The sequence below is a fragment of the Hyla sarda genome, chromosome 9, assembly GCF_029499605.1.
Source record: "Hyla sarda isolate aHylSar1 chromosome 9, aHylSar1.hap1, whole genome shotgun sequence".
Lineage (NCBI taxonomy): Eukaryota > Metazoa > Chordata > Amphibia > Anura > Hylidae > Hyla > Hyla sarda.
Window position 1 is genome coordinate 136598916 of NC_079197.1, and position 23724 is coordinate 136622639.

At 37.7% G+C, this 23724-nt stretch overlaps 1 protein-coding gene across 1 annotated transcript; it reads left to right on the forward strand.

The window, feature by feature from the left end:
* The first annotated feature begins 1986 nt into the window (after window positions 1–1986).
* Window positions 1987–17342, forward strand: SELENOW (selenoprotein W). Its single transcript, XM_056539053.1, has 6 exons — window positions 1987–2116; window positions 9228–9252; window positions 10503–10556; window positions 10660–10734; window positions 15684–15796; window positions 17148–17342. Exons 1-5 carry the CDS (start codon window positions 2076–2078, stop codon window positions 15756–15758), a joined length of 270 nt encoding a protein of 89 aa, XP_056395028.1. The 5' UTR covers window positions 1987–2075; the 3' UTR covers window positions 15759–15796; window positions 17148–17342.
* Window positions 17343–23724: the final 6382 nt, after the last annotated feature.

A 23724-nucleotide genomic window follows, 5' to 3' on the forward strand; every position in this document is an offset into this window, starting at 1 on the left:
ATAGTAGTATATAGCAGTGTATACGGATACTGGAAGCCTGTGCTAGCATTTCTCCTGCAGTATATATAGTAGTATATAGCAGTGTATACGGATACTGGAAGCCTGTGCTAGCATTTCTCCTGTGGTGTATATAGTAGTATATAGCAGTGTATACGGATACTGGAAGCCTGTGCTAGCATTTCTCCTGCGGTGTATATAGTAGTATATAGCAGTGTATACGGATACTGGAAGCCTGTGCTAGCATTTCTCCTGCAGTGTATATAGTAGTATATAGCAGTTTATACGGATACTGGAAGGATGTGCCAGCATTTCTCCTGCGGTGTATATAGTAGTATATAGCAGTGTATACGGATACTGGAAGCCTGTGCTAGCATTTCTCCTGCGGTGTATATAGTAGTATATAGCAGTGTATACGGATACTGGAAGCCTGTGCTAGCATTTCTCCTGCGGTGTATATAGTAGTATATAGCAGTGTATATGGATACTGAAAGCCTGTGCTAGCATTTCTCCTGCGGTGTATATAGTAGTATATAGCAGTGTATACGGATACTGGAAGCCTGTGCTAGCATTTCTCCTGCGGTGTATATAGTAGTATATAGCAGTGTATACGGATACTGGAAGCCTGTGCTAGCATTTCTCCTGCGGTGTATATAGTAGTATATAGCAGTGTATCCGGATACTGGAAGCCTGTGCTAGCATTTCTCCTGTGGTGTATATAGTAGTATATAGCAGTGTATACAGATACTGGAAGCCTGTGCTAGCATTTCTCCTGCGGTGTATATAGTAGTATATAGCAGTGTATACGGATACTGGAAGCCTGTGCTAGCATTTCTCCTGCGGTGTATATAGTAGTATATAGCACTGTATACGGATACTGGAAGCCTGTGCTAGCATTTCTCCTGCAGTGTATATAGTAGTATATAGCAGTGTATACGGATACTGGAAGCCTGTGCTAGCATTTCTCCTGCGGTGTATATAGCAGTATATAGCAGTATATAGAGAAGAGGGTTGCATTGACAATCCAACACAATGGGCAGCACATTGAACACATTTTATAAGTGGTCAGAAACTTGTAAATAACTCATGAAAGAATAAAGTTACGTTAAAACCAAGCACATCATTGTTTGTCTTGTGAAATTCCCAATAAGTTTGATGTGTCACATGACCCTCTTCCTATTGGAAAAACAAAAGTTGGATTCAAAATGGCCGACTTCAAAATGGCCACCATGGTCACACCTATCTTGAAAAGTTTCCCCCCTCAAATATACTAATGTGCCACAAACAGGAAGATAATATCACCAACCATTCCCATTATATTAAGGTGTATCCATATAAATGGCCCACCCTGTAGTGTCATCTTACCCTTAGGCTAGGTTCACACTACGGAATTTCGGAGTGGAATAACACAACGGGAATTCCACTGGGAAATTCCGATACAGCAGATTTCCATTTCTGGCAATGGGATTTTGCTGCACAGCGCACATTACAGAATGGATATTCCGGCACTGAAATTCCGCCACCAAAAATAAAGAGCCCGCTCATTCTTCAGGTGGAATCCATGCCGCCGACATTGCCGTCTATGAAGACGGCAACGTCCACACGGTCCTAGCGCTGACTGATTCAGGCTGCATTCGGAATCTCTGGCCGGATTTTATCTGGAAATCCCATAGTGTGATCCTATCCTGTGAGACAACTCCCAAAATATCATGGAAGCATCTGCAGAAAGCTGCCCCAGGACCCCTCCTCAGGTTCTCAGCTTTCTTCTGGAAGGTTCCATTCCTAAACCAGGGGTTACATTACAACGAATCCTTCACCAGAGCGGCTTATATCTTACTAGACATATGTAAGAGGAAGACATCGTCTGGTTATCACTTCTTCGTGTTCACTGGATGATGTTGTGTGGGATTATAGCTCAGGGTGTGGAATGGTACAGTCTCAGATTCCCCCCCTCTGTCATGTGGTGCAGTCGGAACGGTGACCCAGCAGTGTGGGCGTGGCCAGCTGGTATTTATCAGCAGTGGAGATTTTCCGGGTGACTCAGTGACAGCTGCAGGACAAGTAGTGAAGTATCCGACATGCCTGGAACGCAGATGGTCGAGGTCTATGTGGTGTACTGGTGAGAATGTCTTCTGGTAGAGGGAGGGGTAACAGGAGATGTGGGGGTCTGTATGGGGGATTTAAATGGGGCTGTGCTATGCTGGGAGTTGTAGTTTTGGCATCTGGAGAACCTTTTATATCAGTGTTTCCCAACCAGTGTGCCTCCAGCTGTTGCATGCCCAAAGGCTGTCCAGGCATGCTGGAAGTTGTAGTTTTGCAACAGCTGGAGGCACCCTGGTTGGGAAACCACTGTTTACGGGAGCAACTGATCCAAAATAGTGTTTCCCAACAGGGTGTCTCCAGCTGTTGCAAAACTACAACTCCCAGCTTGCCCGGACAGCCAAAGGCTGTCCGGGCATGCTGGAAGTTGTAGTTTTGCAACAGCTGGAGGCACCCTGGTTGGGAAACACTGTTTTATTCTGCACCTCCTGATCTTAGGCTGGGTTCACACCACGTTTTTTGCATTAGTTTCCCGTATCAGGTTTTTGATGGGGAAAACGGATTCCTTAAAACTGGACTAAACTGTATCAAAAAGTGTGTACAAATTTTAACCCGTATACAGTTAAAAAACGGTATACAATTTGCAAAATGATGTCTGGTTGCATCCATTTTGTAAGAAAAAAAGGATATGTTTTTAACCCCTTAAGGACCTTTGGACCTTAAATAGGCACGGTCACCAACTTTATTTTTTGATATGTTGTAGTACTTCTGTACTACAACATATCTCTAATATACTTTTATTTTTTTATTTTTTTCATTAAAATGGTTTAATTTACATTTAAAAACCGGCTACTGAAAATGACTGATTTTGGAGTGGCAATCAGTCCTTTTTCAGTTAGGCTGCACTCGCTCCCTGCCTGTCAATCAGACAGGCGGGAGCGAGCGCATTGGCTCCCCGGCCACTGGCTGGGAGGCAACTCCTCCCGCACATCCCCTCCGCCACCTTGTTGCCGCCACTGTCCCTGCACGCCCGCTGCCGGACTCTGCAGTGGGGCTAGCAAAAAAAAAAATATGGTGGGAGCTACCCTTTAACCCCTTAACAACGCAAGACGTATATTTACGTCCTGCACCGGCTCCCGCGATATGAAGCGGGATCGCGCCTCGATCCTGCATCATATCGCTTCGGTCCCGGCGCTCATCAACGGCCAGGACCCGCGGCTAATACCACACATCGCCAATCGCGGCGATGTGCGGTATTAACCCTTTAGAAGCGGCGGTCAAAGCTGACCGCCGCTTCTAAAGCGAAAGTGAAAGTGACCCGGCTGCTCAGTCGGGCTGTTCGGGACCGCCGTGGTGAAATCGCGGCATCCCGAACAGCTTGCAGGACACCGAGAGGGCCCTTACCTGCCTCCTCGGTGTCCGATCGGTGAATGACTGCTCCGTGCCTGAGATCCAGACAGGAGCAGTCAAGCGCCGATAATGCTGATCACAGGCGTGTTAATACACGCCAGTGATCAGCATAGGAGATCAGTGTGTGCAGTGTTATAGGTCCCTATGGGATAACAATGATCAGTATAAGAGATCAGTGTGTCCAGTGTTATAGGTCTCCTATGGGACCTGTAACACTGCAAAAAAAAAAGTTAAAAAAAGTGTTAATAAAGGTCATTTAACCCCTTCCCTAATAAAAGTTTGAATCACCCCCCTTTTCCCATAAAAAAAATAAAACCGTGTAAAAAAAAATAAACATATGTGGTATCGCCGCGTGCGAAAATGTCCGAACTATAAAAAATATATCATTAATTAAACCGCACGGTCAATGGCGTACGCGCAAAAAAATTCCAATGTCCAAAAAAGCGTGTTTTGGTCACTTTTTATACCATTAAAAAGTGATCAAAAAGTCCGATCAAAACCAAAATCATACCGATAAAAACTTCAGATCACGGCGCAAAAAAAATGTGTCCTCATACCACCCTGTATGTGGAAAAATAAAAAAGTTATAGGGGTCAGAAGAGGACATTTTTAAACGTATAAATTTTCCTGCATGTAGTTAAAGTTTTTTCCAGAAGTGCGACAAAATCAAACCTATATAAGTAGGGTATCATTTTAAATCATTTTAATTTTTACCGAAATATGCACTGCGTAGAAACGGAAGCCCCCAAAAGTTACAAAATGGCGTTTTTTTTTTTCCCGTTTCGCCGTGCATTTTTGGGTAAAATGACTAATGTCACTGCAAAGTAGAATTGGCGATGCAAAAAATAAGCCATAATATGGATTTTTAGGTGGAAAATTGAAAGGGTTATGATTTTTAAAAGGTAAGGAGGAAAAAACGAAAGTGCAAAAAACGGAAAAACCCGGAGTCCTTAAGGGGTTAAGGACGCAGGCAATTTTATTTTTACGTTTTTTTTGTTTTTTCCTCCTCTCCTTCAAAAAAGAACTCTTTTATATTTTCATCCACAGACTAGTATGAGGGCTTGTTTTTTGTGCGACCAGTTGTCCGTTGTAATGCCATCACTCACTTTACCATAAAATGTATGGCGCAACCAAAAAAAATGCTATTTGTGTGGGAAAATTAAAAAGAAAACCGCAATTTTGGAAGGTTTTGTTTTCACGCCGTACAATTTATGGTAAAAATGACATGTGTTCTTTATTCTCTGGGTCAATACGATTAAAATGATACCCATGATTATACACTTTTCTATTACTGTTGCGCTTAAAAAAAAAAAAATCGCAAACTTTTACCAAATTAGTACGTTTAAAATCCCCCTATTTTGAAGACCTATAACTTATTTTTTTTTTTTTCATTTTTCCGTATAAGCGGCGGTATGAGGGCTCATTTTTTGCGCCATGATCTGTACTTTTTATTAATACCATATTTGCTTATACAAAACTTTTATTACATTTTTTATTTATTTATTAATTTTTTTTTTTTTATAAAATGTTATAAAAAAGCAGCTATTTTGTACTTTTTTTTTTTTTTTTTTTTTTTTACGTTCACACCGTACGGGATCATTTACATTTTATTTTAATAGTTCGGATATTTACGCACGCAACTATTTTATTAGGTACCTGGCAGACAGTAATGGACATGCTTAGGCCCCTTACACACTACATAATTACTCCGTTTTCGAAGTGCCGTCAGAAAATTGTCAGTTACAAAATCCTATACGGCCGTTAGAGAATGCCATTATATTCTATGGGATTTTTCTAATAGCCGTTTTAACCCGTCATAGCCCATTATTAATAACGGCCATTATTTTATGACGGAAGATAGTAACAGGAGAAACAATACATGAACTATTTCTCCTGTTACTATCTTCCGTCATAAAATAACAGCCGTTATTAAGAACGGGTTAAAACGGCTATTAGAAAAATACCATAGACTATAATGGGATTTTTTAATGGCCATATAGGATTTTGTAACTGCCATTTTACTGCCGATTTTAAGACAAAAACTGAGTAATTATGTAGTGAGAAAGGAGCCTTAGAAAGGATCTGGGGGCTAAATGGCTATGTTGTGAGATTACCGTAACGCTGATATTTTTGTGAGCTGGCTAGTTCCTGTTAGAGTCTGTTCCCTCAAACTACAAGTCCCATGATTCCTTGTTTAGAAGTGTGAGGTCACTTTTCTCCCTCCCACACATCAGCCACCCCATCCATTGAAGCACAAATGTGATCCTTTCCGTGAAAGACAGACCATTGTTTTCTGACCAGGGTGCCTGCAGCAGAATGATTTCCCTCCCACCCTGTGGTCACTCAGACCATTGAAACAAAGACAGGCTCCCTCAGACTAGTGATGTAATGTCTCGGGCCACGTTGCAACCTGGGAAACATTGTGGCAAAAACCACATAAGAATTGTGAGACCACCATCGCACACAAGATGTCCAGCACTGGAGGTGGAGTTAAAACCTCCTTTATGTCTTGGCAAAGAGTCACCATACAGATGGGAACGTCTGACGTGTTTCGCAGTGTCTACGACTAAGCACCTGCCGGTGCGAAACGTGTCAGACGTTCCCATCTGTATTGTGACTACTTGCCAAGATAAAGCAAGTTTTAACCGCACTTCCAGAACCGGCTCTGGTTTGCATTGAAGTCGGGCGGAACTGGCGGGTACGATAACACAGGTGTGCATCCCAGGTCATCAGTGGATGAGCGGACAGCGCTACCTTTCTGCTTCATCACACACAGGTACATAGACTATATGGGCTACACTAACTTTACAGCCTCTGTAGCATAGTCAAATAAAGAGAAAATCCCGGAATACCCCTTTATCAAGACCAGAGCGGTCCATGCAGACCAGGAAAGACTCTGTTCACACTTCCTTATTGACTTCTGTCAAAGGGCATGTTCTCACGGGCAGAGGTTGTTCGTAGTCCGCAAGGAAATGCATTGCCGTCAAAGTGACTCCTAGTGCCCACCGGACTTTTCAAACGTGCGAAATGCCCGCCTGTATTTTCCAGCAGACATTCCCCACGTTTTAATGTTCGTGGAAACAGTCTAAAGCAGTGTTTCCTAACCAGTGTGTCTCCAGCTGTTTCTAAACTAAAACTCCTAAAGTCAAAGGCTGTCCGGGCATGCTGGGAGTTGTAGGTTTTGCCACAGCTGGAGGCTCCCTGGTTATGAAACACTATTTTGGATCAGTTGCTCCCGTAAACAGTGGTTTCCCAACTGGGGAAACGATGTTTCCCAACCAGGGTGCCTCCAGCTGTTGCAAAACTACAACTCCCAGCCTGCCCGGACAGCCTTTGGCTGTCCGGGCAAGCTGGAAGTTGTAGTTTTGCAACAGTTGGAGGCACCCTGGTTATGAAAAGGCTCAGAAGGCTCTGACATGTGCAACTGTACAGGCATACAGTGTCGTTGTATGGCATCCATTAAGTCAAACAGAGCTGGAAGAAGGTGGCTTTGTCCCTGGCCAACAACTCATCGGTGGTCGTTCTGGGTGTCACTACCTCCCCGATCTGATATCGATAACCTATCCTGCACAGACAAAAAAAACCTTGAGTAGCCACAGAGCGACGTCAAAGCAAGCTTCTCTCTCCCTATAGCTCTGTCTGATTTCCTGCCGGCAGTCAAGAAAGCCGGAAGCGCATCTGCAGTGTCAAATGTGCTCTGGATGCGCGGTGTGTGACCCTACCCTAAGGGTACATTCATGTGCACCACATTTGCCACAAACTTCATGCTGCGGGAAATCAGCTGTGGATTCTGCTCCCTAGATAGAGGTTTACTTGCAGTTTTCCTGCGGTCCCATTGAGGTCAATAGGTAGCAGAATCCTTGGCGTGAAATCTGCTTGACTGCTACTGTTCCACTACCATGTGACGTGTGTTTATTTTATTTATTTATTTTCTTTCCCAATGCCTGTCCACTCGCTGCTGTGTGTTTGTGTCACTGTTACGCAATGTGCTGTACTATGAACTGTAGTTCAATATACCACAGAGGAATAAAGACGATTCCTTTCACTTTAGTTCCCTACTAGTCGTCTACAGCAGTGTACCTGAATGGCGCATGTCGTGCTCAACTCTCTCGGGAACAAAGGGACAAACCTGTCCAGAGGAAAAGTTGCTGAGTTGCCCACAGCAACCAATCAGATCGCTTCTTTCATTTTTCACAGGCCTTTTCAAAAATGAAAGCAGCGATCTGGTTGCTATGGGAAGCTCTGCAACTTTTCCTCTGGACAGGTTTTGATAAATCTCCCCCCAAAGTCCTTAGCAGGGCTGTGGAGTCAGTAGATAAATACTCCGACTCCTCTGTAATTAATATGCAAATGTATTTTATACATTCCTTGAAGGAAAGAAAGGCAACATACATGTCATTACCACAGGACTACTGGCTGGGAAGCCAACAGTCTACTGTATTGGACAGTTTGTGTGCTGATCTGCTGCTGAAGATGGGGCAGTGGGAGGATCCAGGAAGGGGCATTTATTACAAAACATGATTTCCCTAGTAGAATCCCATAGTCATGTTTAAAGGGGTACTCCGCCCCTAGACATCTTATCCCCTATCCAAAGGATAGGGGATAAGATGGCAGATCGCCGGGGTCCCGCTGCTGGGGACCCCCGGGATCGCCGCTGCGGCACCCGCCATCATTACTGCACAGAGCGAGTTCTCTCTGTGCGTAATGACGGGCGATACAGGGGACGGAGCAGTGTGACTTCATGGCCCTGCACCTCGTGACATCACGGCCCGCCCCTTAATGCAAGTCTATGGCAGGGGGTGTGACGAGGGGGGCGGGTAGTGACGTCACCAGGGGGCGGAGCCATGACATAACAATGCTCTGGCCCCTGTATCACCCGTCATTACGCACAGAGCGAACTCTCTCTGTGCAGTAATGATACCGGGGGTCCCCAGCTGCCGACTCCAGGTACCCAAAATTTCGTCCGACTCCACAGCCCTGGTCCTTAGTACTCTGAAATAGAGGTAGAAAGAGGGCAACTCGCCAAGCTTGTGGTTTACCAGCTTCTTTTATTCAAATAGCATCAGTGCAGGTGTACAGCATGCGTCTCTCCTTACGGGGTGGACGCCAGTGTGTTCTGCTTGGAGGCTAGGTAGCATGCTGTACACCTACACTGATGTTGTTTGAATAAAAAAAACTGCTAAACCGCAAGCCTGGTGAGTTGCCCTCTTTCTACTCTTCTACCTCTACTTCGGAGTACTATGAACTGTAGTGTTACGTTCTGGCTGTCTTTCTATGAGAAATCATCATGTCAAATCAAAGGGATATAATGGACTTGGCAAATATTCTTTGACTTACGAGAGGGCGGGGGATGGGGATCCGGCCTCTGGAACCTCCCTGCGTTTTCCTGGCTATATTCAGAACACCATCTTCAGGCGGCCATGGTCGTGATGTCACCCATGCCCCTCTATTCATGTCTAAGGGAGGTGGCATGACAGCCAGGGTGCCGGCCCGGAGATCGTGGGAGTCCCCTGAATCCATAAAGTTCCCACGCAATTGCAGTATACATGCACACCCCGAATTGGGCAGCCCAGTCTTGTGTGGGTAAGGGTCAGCAGTGCGGACTGTGCTGTAGAGAACTTATTTTGGGTGTGCACTTTGTCACTAACTTGTCGTTGTTAAATAATAGACACGTTACACAATGTAGCTCTCTTTACATAACATTCCTGATAGAGTAAATGAGTCCGACTGGTCAATAAAGCGTTTCTATTGTAATTTTTTCTTTTTCTTTCACCTTCTAGTGGCGCCTGAGGGTACCGCCCCAAGGTAAGTCAAATCTCATGTGGCTACAAAATGAGGAACGTGTCTTAGATCTTTCTGATGAGCTTCATGGGGTCTGCAATTTTTGTTAACCCTTTCATTTGGCCATTATGATGTGGTTATGAGTGAGAGTGGCATTGATGGGCATTCTGTATAAAAATCCCCAATCATTGTATGCTTGCTGTGGTGAAGTTTGTTCTTAAAAATGGGATGGTGGGGGGGGGGGGGTGTTTAATGCATGTGTCAGTACTTTTCCACCTATACTTGCCCGCTTAAAGTAAGGGCTCGTCCACACTGCAGAAATTCCACTGGTTGAGTCATATAGTTTTCAATGACTTCCAAAGAATGAACATGTTCCTCCTTTTAGGTGAGATTCTATCGGACCGCAATGGTTGCACGTCCGCGCAGTCCTTCTGCCGACAGTCTAAGTGGCGCCTGCATCAAGCAGCTAAATGTCTGAAGTGTGGACAAGCCCTAAGCTTAGTGAGGAATGAGATGGCAGAAAGTCACCTGATCATATTCTGGCCACTAGATGTCAGCAGGTCACACACTTGTAAAGAAGAATATTCTGCTTTACAGCCTGTTGTGATATTGTTCAGTATAACTTAATGGCAGCATTTTCCAACCAATGCGTCATCAGCAAATGCAAAACTACAACTCCCAGCATGCACGGACAGCCTTCGGCTGTCCGTGCATGCTGGGAGTTGTAGTTTTTCAACAGCTGGAGGTGCTCTATTTGGGGAAACGCTGCTTAAAGGGAATGTTTCCTCAATAAATGTTTTTATTGATTAAATCAAGGTTTTATACATATTTTTTTAGATTTTTTTTTTTCCATCTAACTAGATTAGAAAATCATAGGCAGGATTACAATAAAAGGGGCGACCCCAGTAAAATGAAGACTGAATCAGACCATTCACAATAAGTGATAGGCAAAGCTCAGACTCCCTATTCCCTGCACAATGGCCACTGCACAGGTCACAGAACAAGCCTAGAAAACTCTCCCACGAAAGTCAATGTTCAGGCTTGCTGTAAAGAATTTCTCTAAATGCTGGTAAAAACTGCTCAAGCGAAGTGGATACCTAATTGTACTAAAAATAAGTTAGAATCACAAACTAGAAACATATTAGAGAAAAAAAACATGTTTCATTATCTGTCTCAAAAAAGCTAGGTAATATATTGAATTATGTGGTTGGGACAGAAGGATTTTGCTTGCTGTTGATCCAGTCCAGATGTGATGGATGTGAATTTCTTTATAGTTTCAGCAGCTGAGGAAGGACCTAGAAAAAAGGTTCCCAGGCCAGCTGAAAATTGTAAGTACACTCTTTATTTGATGCTTGCATTTTTTTAAATTTTTAGCATGTATTACACAGAATGGCGGCTCACTACATTAACTTTAATTTTTTTTTTGCAAAGGATGGCGAAGGTACCCCGACAGCCACTGGGTGGTTTGAAGTGTCGGTTAATGGGAAGCTTGTGCATTCAAAGAAGGTAACTACCTAGCCTCAAACCAAGCCTCAAGGTTGTGTATTGTACATATCAGTAGGGTATCTGAAGATGTCCCTCCCCTAAGGAACCTCAATCACTTCTATAGTAACAGGTTCTGGCAAATGTGGAGATGCCACTTAACTATGGTTAACCAGTGCCCTAGAATTTGTGTGTTGTGTTCATTTAATTTACAGAACGTAGCCACAACTTTGAAGATGTTTTATTCATTGTGAAGCAAACAACAAATAGGACAAAATAACAGAAAGTAAATGTGCATAACTATTCACCCCCCTAAAGTCAATACTTTGTAGAGCCACCTTTTGCAGCAATCACAGCTCCAAGTCTCTTTGGATAAGTTGCTTGCCACATCTTACAACTGAGATTTTTGCCAATTCCTCCGTGCAGAACTGCTCCAGCTCCTTCACATTGGATGATTTGCTCTTGTGAACAGCGATCTTTAAGTCTGGATTGAGATCTGGGCTTTGACTTGGCCATTCCAACACATTTACATGTTTCCCCTTAAACCATTCAAGTATTGCTTTAGCAGTGTGTTTGGGGTCATTGTCCTGCTGGAAGGTGAACCTCCGTCCCAGCCGCCTCAAATCGTGCATCAGGTACAGGTTTTGCTCAAGAATATCCCTGTACTATCCATCTTTCCCTCAACTCTGACCAGTTTCCCAGTCCCAGCTGCTGAATAATGATGTTCTTTGGGTGATGTGTTGGTTTTGCTCCAGACATAGCATTTTCTTTGATGGCCTAAAAGTTTTAATTTTAGTCTCATCAGACCAGAGCACCTTCCTCCATACATTTTGGGAGTCTCCCATGTGCCTTTTCACAAACTCACAACGGGCCTTTTTGTTTTTAGCTGAAAGTAATGGCTTTCTTCTGGCCACTCTGCCATAAAGCCCAACTCTATGGAGGGTACGGCTTATTGTCGTCCTATGTGCAGATCCTACAGTCTCTGCTATGGAACTCTGCTGCTCCTCCAGGGTTACCTTAGGTCTCTGTGCTTCCTCTTATTAATGGCCTCCCTGCCCAGTCTGTGAGTTTTGATGGGCTGATGTCTCTTGGCAGATTTGCTGTTGTGCCATGTTCTTCTTTCCATTTGGTTATGATAGATTTGATGGTGCTCCTGGGGATCATCAAAGATTTGTATGTTTTTTATAACCTAACCCTGACTTGTACTTCTCAACAACTTTTGTCCCTTTCTTGTTTGGAGGGTTCCTTGGTCTTCATGGCAGTGTTTGGTTACTGATTCCTCTTGCTTAGGTGTTGCAGCCTTTGGGGCCTTTCAAAAAACGAGGTGTATATGTAATGACAGACCATGTGACACTTAGATTGCACACAGGTGTGTGGTGGACCACCGGTGTAAATGGCGGGACCAAGGGTGTGGCGGTGTGAGTGGTGGAATCTGATGTTATTAACCCATGTGTTTGTTACGCCAGTGTGGTTTTCGGGGTCCAGAACACCACACGCCCAGATTCCCCACTATCCCCCGGGCTAGTACTGAATAAAGAGTCCACAACCAGTTATGGTCAAAGGAGGCTTAACTGAGTAGAAGACAGGTGTAATTATCTTCACAGCTAAGGACAGATTCCCAGAGAGGTGGCCAGGATCCAGAGGACCTTGCAGCTTGCTGGACCAATGTACTTGTAATAAACTTGACTTGTAATTAGACTTGACTAGTTTCAGTGACAGCAGACATAGACTGGAGACTGTAGCTTTTGGACCTTCCAGATGCTGATCACTTGTCCTGAGATCTCTGGTGGTTGCTGCCTCAGCAAAGACTTGAGATGGAAGAGAGAACAGTTGCTTGCAGCAGAAGATCTGGTAGCAAAAGAGTGAATTGTAATGGATGCCCCTTTTTATAGTGGGGGGCTGGACAAAAGCCCATTTGTCAAGCTGTGACTCAAAGGTTTCTCTCTGGGAGAAAATGTGATAACATAACATGTGACAGCTTACACAGGTGCTTGAGACCTCCCACAGGTCCTTTATACTATCCAGACATGGGGATCCTGTCTAGGCATTAAAGTGATATACACACCTTTATAAAAACCAACAGGGGGAGCCCGCAGGTCACTGAGGGACTCAACCTGACAGGGCCTAAAGGTAGTACAGGACTGTGTACCTGTACTGGGACATCATTTCACCAATCATGTGACTTCTGAAGGTAATTGGTTGCACCAGAGCTTTTTATGGGCTTCCTAGCAAAGCGGGTGAATACATACGCACATGCCAATTTTCTGTTTTCTATTTCTAAACAATAGTTTTATTTTATTTTTTTTTCTCATTTCACTTCACTAACTTTTGTGTTTTTTGATCTATTACATAACATTCAAATTAACAAAACATTGAACTTAAATAGGCACTGTCAGATACAAAAACTTTTGATATGTTGTAAAGCAAGCATGTCAAACTCAAAGGCTAACATGGGCCAAAAAACAAGGTTTAGGTTTATGTGGGCCGCATCCAAAAAAGGACGTAGTAACGCCGGCCCTTGACTTCTGGGAGCGTGGTGGGAGTGAATGTCAATACGAGGCCCCCACATTAGGTGCCCAGTGCAGTTCCCCCACATTAGGTGCCCAGTGCAGTTCCCCCACAGACATACAGCCTCCAGCCATATACACTGTATGCCTGTGTACTGCCCCACTTCAGTGCTCTGACCACCACTCCTCCGGTCCGGCCATAGCTGTAGGTCCAGAGACCAGAGGAGCGGTGGTCTGAGCACTGAAGCTGACGTGCCGCTGTTCACTTGTCATGCTGGCCAGCACGCGTCTTCTAGCTCAATGTTCTGCGCCTCTGTTGCTATGGGCACACGCACGGGACGTCAGTGACGTCCCAGCATGCGCTATTGCCCGGTGGCCCCTCTGTTTTTAAACTTTTTAACGTTGGGCCACTGAGAGTTGACGGGGGCATCCCTGTGTCCCGAAAACATCTTTGGGGACACAGGGATGTCTGGACTGCAAATATATTCATTGTGGGCCGCATGCGGGCCCGCATGTTTGACACCCATGGTATAACCAATAGGTTTTGCAATTGCTTTCATTAGAAATTTTTCAGTATTTCATACAGAAATAATCCCCCCCCCCCCCCCCCCCCGCCTGCTAGGACACATACTAGTCCTGCTGTGTCCATGCATCATCACCTATGTCATGGACAGACTTCCTTGATTGACAGCTGTGAGCGCAGGGCTCAGAGCTGGAGGAAAAATCCTCCCACTGTCAGATTGTGTCCTGCTACTGTCAGTGAGGACAAGCTGGGAGTTGTGAGCAGACAGCATACTGAGGGAGGGGGCGGAGACCTGCACAGTGAGGCCACGCCCCCTCCCTTTGAGAGGAATTCAGACTAGTGAGCTAAATTAAGTGTAATAAATAAATAAATGTGCTAGACACATATAAATTAGATGTACATGGTCAGGATTAGGTACTGAGGGATATATTTTAAAAAAAAAAATGTTGTTGGATCTGACGGGTACGCTTTAAGGCTGTAATGTACCAAAATACGAAAAAAGTCAAGGGGGGTGAATACTCCAAGATACTGTATAATCTATTCTGGGATCCTAGCAGCTGAAATCATCAGTCATACAAGGTCTTCCTTATAACAGGGTGTCTGAGCATTTCAAGTGTTAACTCCTCTTGCTTGTTTACGTCCTCACTAGTATCCTATGCTGGTTGCTGTGCACCTGACAGGTCTTCTGTTTATTACCAACCATACGTGTCTTTGTTCTATGGGGTGACTGCCCTATTCTGCAGATCTTGTCTCATGTCTATTCTTTTGGTGTTAAGTGCTTTATGTCAGACATAATACTAAAGTTACCTAAGCACACAGTGCATTCAATATTCCGTTTTTACTTTGTGCGTTATGGAGTGCAGATTGATGGGAGGAAACTTGATTTATTTTATACAACAAAATGACTAAAGTAAAAGGGTGTGAAAACTTAGGAAATGTATTGTATGTTCTAAATCATTGTAGGTATAACTGGTGAGACCTCGCTTATTGTGCGCAGTACTGGAGGCCGTATTTCCAGAAGGATATAGATACTCTAGAGAGAGTTCAGAGAAGATACTAAACTAGTACATGGATTGCAGGATAAAAACTTACCAGGAAAGGTTAAAGGACCTTAACATGTATAGAAGAAAGAAGAGACAGAGGGGATATGATAGACTCTTGTACATAAAGGGAATCCTGGAAAAGTGTAGTTTAAGTAAACCGTCACAGGAGGTCATAACTTTATATTAGAGGGGGAAAGGTTTTTGCAGTAATATCAGGAAGTATTACTTTACTGAGAGTAGTGGATGCATGGAACAGCCTTCCTGCAGAAGTGGTCTCTGCAAATACAGTGAAGGAGTTTAAACATGCATGGGATAAGCATATGGCTATCCTCCATATAAGATAGGGCCAGGGACTATTGATAGGATGCAGATTAGATGGGCCAAATGGTTCTGATCTGTTGACACATTCTATTTTTCTATAACTTGAGCAGTCCCTCCCTAGTGTTGGGTCACCAGTGGGTAGGGTTAATTTTCAGACTTGAATTAAAAGGGATACTCTGTTGAAAAACATCTGATCACTGGGGACCCCCACAATTTCTGGCATGACACCCCAGACTGGAAAGAACTACACAACTTCCTGAGGAGCATGCAGCAGCGAAGTGCTGGAAGGATTAAGATTTCTTTAATAAAAGTAATTTAAAAATCTGTTTAGCTTTCTGGCACCAGTTGATTTTAAAAAAAATATATTATATATATATTTTTTTTTTCCACCAGAGTACCCGTTTAAGGAGGGAAGCAGCCATGTCTTGTAATCTTCAATGACGAGGGTGGTTTTTTTATTTTTTTTTTTTTATTTTTTTTTTTTTATGTACCATTAATTGGTGGAATTGAAACAAACAATAATAGGTTATGGAACTCTTCAATATACAATAACCTTTTCTTTATATGTCTGTCTATTAGAATGGAGATGGATACGTGGACAATGCAAAGCTACAGAAGATTATGTCCGCCATTGAGTGTGCTTTGAAGGGATGACTAGGAATCTAATGGAGTTTACAGTGTAACTAGCAAAGGTGAGTGGGGATGGGCAAAACTGCACTGTCAATCTAGAAGTATGACATACGAAAGCTGTGCACTACAGCTGGTCTGATGTCATACTGTACAATACTTCAGTCAAGGCATTATATGCATTAAATGTATCCAAAGGGCTCCCTCCATTTCCTGATCAAGGCCAAAAGCCTGTGTGGTAGCCCTTGGGGGGGGTGTATGGTAGTGGTGGAATGGTATAGGTATATAAGGGGTTAATGTTAACCCTAGAAGAGTTTGACACCAGGGTGAGGGCTGGTATGCTGAATCAGTGTTCCGGCCTACCGCCGCCCTTCCCAGTAACGATAGGTGCATAAAATAACTGAAGGTCCACAAGGAGATCTGAACTTGAACTTGAATAACTTTTACTGAAGTTCTTGCAATATTCACGGTACAGTAACAGTCTCATACAAACAGTCCTTTGGTTACTTAGCGACTGGCAGTAGTTGCGGACCTTGAGCTAGACAATAAGTCTCTTAATTTAGGAAGAGATTTGCAGATCCGTCCGGATTTAGGGGAGGTATTGGGTCCGGAGATGCTGCAGAGTGTTTGGGAGGTGATACTCTATAATTATAATTGTTCAGCCGTTGCCGCAAGGCTCGGGCCTAACTCACTGCAATTACTGCTGTACAGGTCTTGCTTGCTTGACAGCCCACGAGGTAAGAGAGAAACGTGGCCGCTCCCTTATATGGGCAGGGGGTGTGGCGAATCTGATTGGCCCGAATGTCTGCCATTCACCTTACATGGTGTGATGGGATTGCTTACGTCACAGGATCTATATACATTATAAAACCAAAACAAGGCTACAGATACCAGTGAGGCCTGAAACGCATCCAGAGTGAGGCTTGGAACGCATCACATGACCCGAAGGCCCTGCGACACCATGGAAACAAGTAGTTAACCATTTATTTACATTTATACTAATTTATATTATCTATGCATAAATTACTAATTATACGTTAAGATAGAGGCAACTAGGGGTAGACTAGGTTACAGGGATCCCTACGTCCTAGGGACTCTGGCTATGGGGACCCATAAATGGATAAGTACCGAATGAAATGCGGTACTGGGACACCACACCTGTAATTTCAGGGGGTATCCTCTGGTGATTGCTCAATGGTATAGTGCACCCTTCTATTCCGTTGAGTTGGATACCACCCCGTATGACAGAACTTTCTGGCTATGTTCTGGGATTTTGTGTGAATACAGATCATTTGCCTCAATGTTAAGGGTTAATAAGGAAAGCAGGAATTGTTGTACAGGCTTTTAAATGCTATAGACTGTGTGATGACTTTGGCCACTTCCATAGATACTAACCTTTTTGCTTTCTTTCTGCAGGTGGGGTGAACTCTTGTTTCTTTCATCTTAGCCGAGCACTTAATGACGGGAAACGCTAAAACGCCGGTGAGCGGGGCCGCTCCCAGATAACTCTGTGCAGTACACCAAGATGAACCCAATGACAGTCATACAGCTTTGCTCTTACACTTTTTTTTTTTTTTTCTTTTTTTTTTTTTTTCTTTGAGAAGTAATCAATGATTTAATATAGTCTCTTCAGTCCTGTTTTCTGTCGAGCATGAAGCTTCATCAGTATAGAAATGCACGGTCTCCTCTTAACATGACGACTATATACATCTGGCTAGAGAGCACGACTGCATCCTCGGTCAGCCTCTACTGTCTTGGTCATGTCATTGTCCTATCTACATAATTCTGTTGGGTGGGACCAAGGATTCCCCCAAAAAACTAAAAGGACAGGGGAGCGACTGGGTTTATCAGCAAGAACCTACATTATATTGCAAATGGGTGTATGCGTATTGCCAGCATTGCTGCAGAGGTTAATGGTGGGGGAACCGCCAAACCGGTCATGCTGGAGGATGTTGCAGGCAGCAGAACGTTCTCCACAGCGTCTCCAGACTCGCATGTGCTCAGTGTGAACCTGCTTTCATCTGTGATCAGCCTGTCAGTGCTTGGACCATATGCACACACTTCATCAAATTGGTCTGCATGGCTGCCATCCCAGATGGACGCCCGCTAACAGGTTGCTGAAGCATACGAAGGACATAGATTAGTGTAACGTGTCAAGAGTGAGTGGTGGCAACCAGGGGAGGAGTAAAAGGACAAGTCTAGTCAGGCATGGTGGGGGGGGGGGGGGGGAGAGAGTATCATGGTCTGGGGCTGCATGATGAGTACTGCTGGCACTGGGCGCTACAGTTCATTGAGGGAACAGGGAATGTAAATCCGACCAGATGGTAATTTGTACTGAAAGTGCAGTCACAGATCTCATGCAGATGACTGCGTTCTAATGATTATGGCCGCCAGTCACTCACCTTGAAGTTGTTTCTGTTCACCCTTAAGACAGCGCTGAATGTTGACATTCTGGTTGTACAGACATGTATGATCTATGTCCTCGAGGTGTTCTGGCTATGACGCACATGGTGTAAAATAAGATGTCTGTCAATGCAGGACTGAAAATGCTCCTCCTTATTCTTACAGCTTCAAATGCACAAGAATGAGGGGGCTGGAAGTTCACACCATGAAGCTTTCTTTATTGGAAATCTTCAGATGTACCATGGAGCTAATACCTTATACCACCTGTGCCTTTATGAGGCTTCTTTCACACTGCTGTTGTGACATGACGGGGATGTCCGTCAGGGAACCCAGGTAGATTAGCGGGAGGAAAAATACATCATGCAACGTTTTCCTTCCGCTACGCTTGTCAAAAAAAAAAAAAACTGCACCCGGCGGACCCCATAATAAATGGGATCTGTCGGGACCTGTTTCCTGTTGTGCCCAGTCAAAAATAACATCAGTTAAAGGGGTACTCCGGTGAAAAACTTTTTTATTTATTTTTTTTAAATCAACTTATGCCAGAAAGTTAAACAGACTTGTAAATTACTTCTATTAAAAAATCTTAATCCTTCCTGTACTTATTAGCTGCTGAATACTACAGCGGAAATTCTTTTCTTTTTGAAACACAGAGCTGTCTGCTGACATCATGAGCACAGTGCTCTCTGCTGACATCTCTGTCCATTTTAGGAACTGTCCAGAACAGCATATGTTTGCTATGGGGATTTCCTTTTTACTCTGGACAGTTCCTAAAATAGACAGATGTCAGCAGAGAGCACTGTGGTCATGATGTCAGCAGACAGCTCTGTTTCAAACGGAAAAGAATTTCCACTGTAGTATTCAGCAGCTAATAAGTACAGGAAGGATTAAGATTTTTTTTTTTAATAGAAGTAACTTACAAATCTGTTTAAGTTTCTGGCACCTGTTTGCTAAAAAATAATAATTTAATCTATATATATATATATATTATATTATATTATATTATATTATATTATATTATATTATTAATATATATTATATTATATTATTAATATATATTATATTATATTATTAATATATATTATATTATTATATTATTAATATATATTATATTATATTATATTATTAATATATATTATATTATATTATTAATATATATTATATTATATTATATTATTATATATTATATTATATTATTAATATATATTATATTATATTATTAATATATATTATATTATATTATTAATATATATTATATTATATTATATTATATTATTAATATATATTATATTATATTATATTATTAATATATATTATATTATATTATATTATTAATATATATTATATTATATTATATTATTAATATATATTATATTATATTATTAATATATATTATATTATATTATTAATATATATTATATTATATTATTAATATATATTATATTATATTATTAATATATATTATATTATATTATTAATATATATTATATTATATTATATTATATATTATATTATTAATATATATTATATTATATTATATTATTAATATATATTATATTATTAATATATATTATATTATATTATATTATATTATATTATTAATATATATTATATTATATTATATTATTAATATATATTATTAATATATATTATATTATATTATATTATTAATATATATTATATTATATTATATTATTAATATATATTATATTATATTATTAATATATATTATATTATATTATTAATATATATTATATTATATTATTAATATATATTATATTATATTATATTATATTATTAATATATATTATATTATATTATATTATTAATATATATTATATTATATTATATTATTAATATATATTATATTATATTATATTATTAATATATATTATATTATATTATATTATTAATATATATTATATTATATTATATTATATTATTAATATATATTATATTATATTATATTATTAATATATATTATATTATATTATTAATATATATTATATTATATTATTAATATATATTATATTATATTATTAATATATATTATATTATTAATATATATTATATTATATTATATTATTAATATATATTATATTATATTATATTATTAATATATATTATATTATATTATATTATATTATTAATATATATTATATTATATTATATTATTAATATATATTATATTTTATATTATATTATTAATATATATTATATTATATTATATTATTAATATATATTATATTATATTATTAATATATATTATATTATATTATTAATATATATTATATTATATTATTAATATATATTATATTATATTATATTATTAATATATATTATATTATATTATATTATTAATATATATTATATTATATTATATTATATTATTAATATATATTATATTATTAATATATATTATATTATATTATATTATATTATTAATATATATTATATTATATTATATTATATTATTAATATATATTATATTATATTATATTATTAATATATATTATATTATATTATTAATATATATTATATTATTAATATATATTATATTATATTATATTATTAATATATATTATATTATATTATATTATATTATTAATATATATTATATTATATTATATTATATTATTAATATATATTATATTATATTATATTATATTATTAATATATATTATATTTTATATTATATTATTAATATATATTATATTATATTATATTATTAATATATATTATATTATATTATATTATTAATATATATTATATTATATTATATTATTAATATATATTATATTATATTATATTATTAATATATATTATATTATATTATATTATTAATATATATTATATTATATTATATTATTAATATATATTATATTATATTATATTATTAATATATATTATATTATTATTAATATATATTATATTATTATTAATATATATTATATTATATTATTAATATATATTATATTATATTATTAATATATATTATATTATATTATTAATATATATTATATTATATTATTATATTATATTATTAATATATATTATATTATATTATATTATTAATATATATTATATTATATTATATTATTAATATATATTATATTATTAATATATATTATATTATATTATATTATATTATTAATATATATTATATTATATTATATTATATTATTAATATATATTATATTATATTATATTATTAATATATATTATATTATATTATATTATTAATATATATTATATTATTAATATATATTATATTATATTATATTATATTATATTATTAATATATATTATATTATATTATATTATATTATATTATTAATATATATTATATTATATTATATTATTAATATATATTATATTATATTATTAATATATATTATATTATTAATATATATTATATTATATTATATTATTAATATATATTATATTATATTATATTATATTATATTATATTATTAATATATATTATATTATATTATATTATATTATTAATATATATTATATTATATTATATTATATTATTAATATATATTATATTTTATATTATATTATTAATATATATTATATTATATTATATTATTAATATATATTATATTATATTATATTATTAATATATATTATATTATATTATATTATTAATATATATTATATTATATTATATTATTAATATATATTATATTATATTATATTATTAATATATATTATATTATTATTAATATATATTATATTATTAATATATATTATATTATATTATTAATATATATTATATTATATTATTAATATATATTATATTATATTATTAATATATATTATATTATATTATTATATTATATTATTAATATATATTATATTATATTATTAATATATATTATATTATATTATATTATTAATATATATTATTAATATATATTATATTATATTATATTATTAATATATATTATATTATTATTAATATATATTATATTATTATTAATATATATTATATTATTATTAATATATATTATATTATATTATTAATATATATTATATTATATTATTAATATATATTATATTATATTATTAATATATATTATATTATATTATTAATATATATTATATTATATTATTAATATATATTATATTATTATATTATATTAATAATATAATATAATATAATATATATTAATATATATATATATTATATATAGAGTACCCCTTTAACGCCTTAAGGACTCAGACAATTACGTTTTCATTTTTTCCTCCTCGCCTTCTAAAAATCATAACTCTTTTATATTTTCATCCACAGACTAGTATGTGGGCTTGTTTTTTGCGCGACCAGTTGTCCTTTGTAATGACATCACTCATATCATAAAATGTATGGCGCAACCAAAAAACACTATTTTTGTGGGGACATTAAACCGAAAAACGCAATTTTGCTAATTTTGGAAGGTTTTGTTTTCACGCCGTACAATTTACGGTAAAAATAAAGTGTTCTTTATTCTGAGGGTCAATACGATTAAAATGATACCCATAATTACATACTTTTCTATTGTTGCGCTTAAAAAAAAAAATCACAAACTTTTTAACCGAATTAGTACGTTTATAATCCCTTTATTTTGACCTCTAACTTTTTTGTTTTTCCGTATAAGCGGCAGTATGAGGGCTCATTCTTTGCGCCATGATCTGTACTTTTTTTTGATACCACATTTGCATATAAAAAACTTAATACATTTTTTTATCATTTTTTTAAAAAATAAAATGTATAAAAAAAAAGCAATTTTGGACTTTTTTTTTTACGTTCACGCCATTCACCGTACGGGATCAATAACATTTTATTTTAATAGATCGGAAAATTACGCATGCGGCGATACCAAATATGTCTATAAAATTTATTTTTTTACAGGGTAAAATAGGAAAAAACAGACGTTTTATTGGGGTAGGGGATTTTTCACTTTTTTTTTTTTACTTTTACATTTTTTTTTAACTTTTTATTTTTATACACTTGAATAGTCCCCATAGGGGACTATTCATAGCAATACCATGATTGCTAATACTGATCTGTTCTATCAGCGATCTTCTGCTCTGGTCTGCTCGATCTCAGACCAGAGCAGAAGACGCCGGGAGCCGGACAGAGGCAGGAGAGGGGACCTCCGTGCGGCGTTCTGAATGATCTGATCCCCGCAGCGCTGCGGGTGATCCGATCGTTCATTTAAATCGCGCACTGCCGCAGATGCCGGGATGTGTATTGATCCCGGCACCTGAGGGGTTAATGGCGGCGGGTCCCTGGCTGCGATCAGCAGCCGGGATCAGCCGCGCATGACACGGGCATCGCTCCGATGCCTGCGGTTATGCACAGGATGTAAATGTGCGTTAAGTACCACCGCACCAGGGCGTACATTTACGTCCTGCGTCCTTAAGGGGTTAAGGGAAAGAAAGTGCCTGACAGACGTTTGCTTACAGGGCACAACGTCAGTGTGAAAGGGGCCTGACAATGTTTCTCAACCAAGGTGCCTCCAGCTGTGGCAAAACTACAACTCCCAGCCTGAACAAACAGCCTGAGGCACCTTGGTTGGGAAAACACTGCTTTATGCAATTA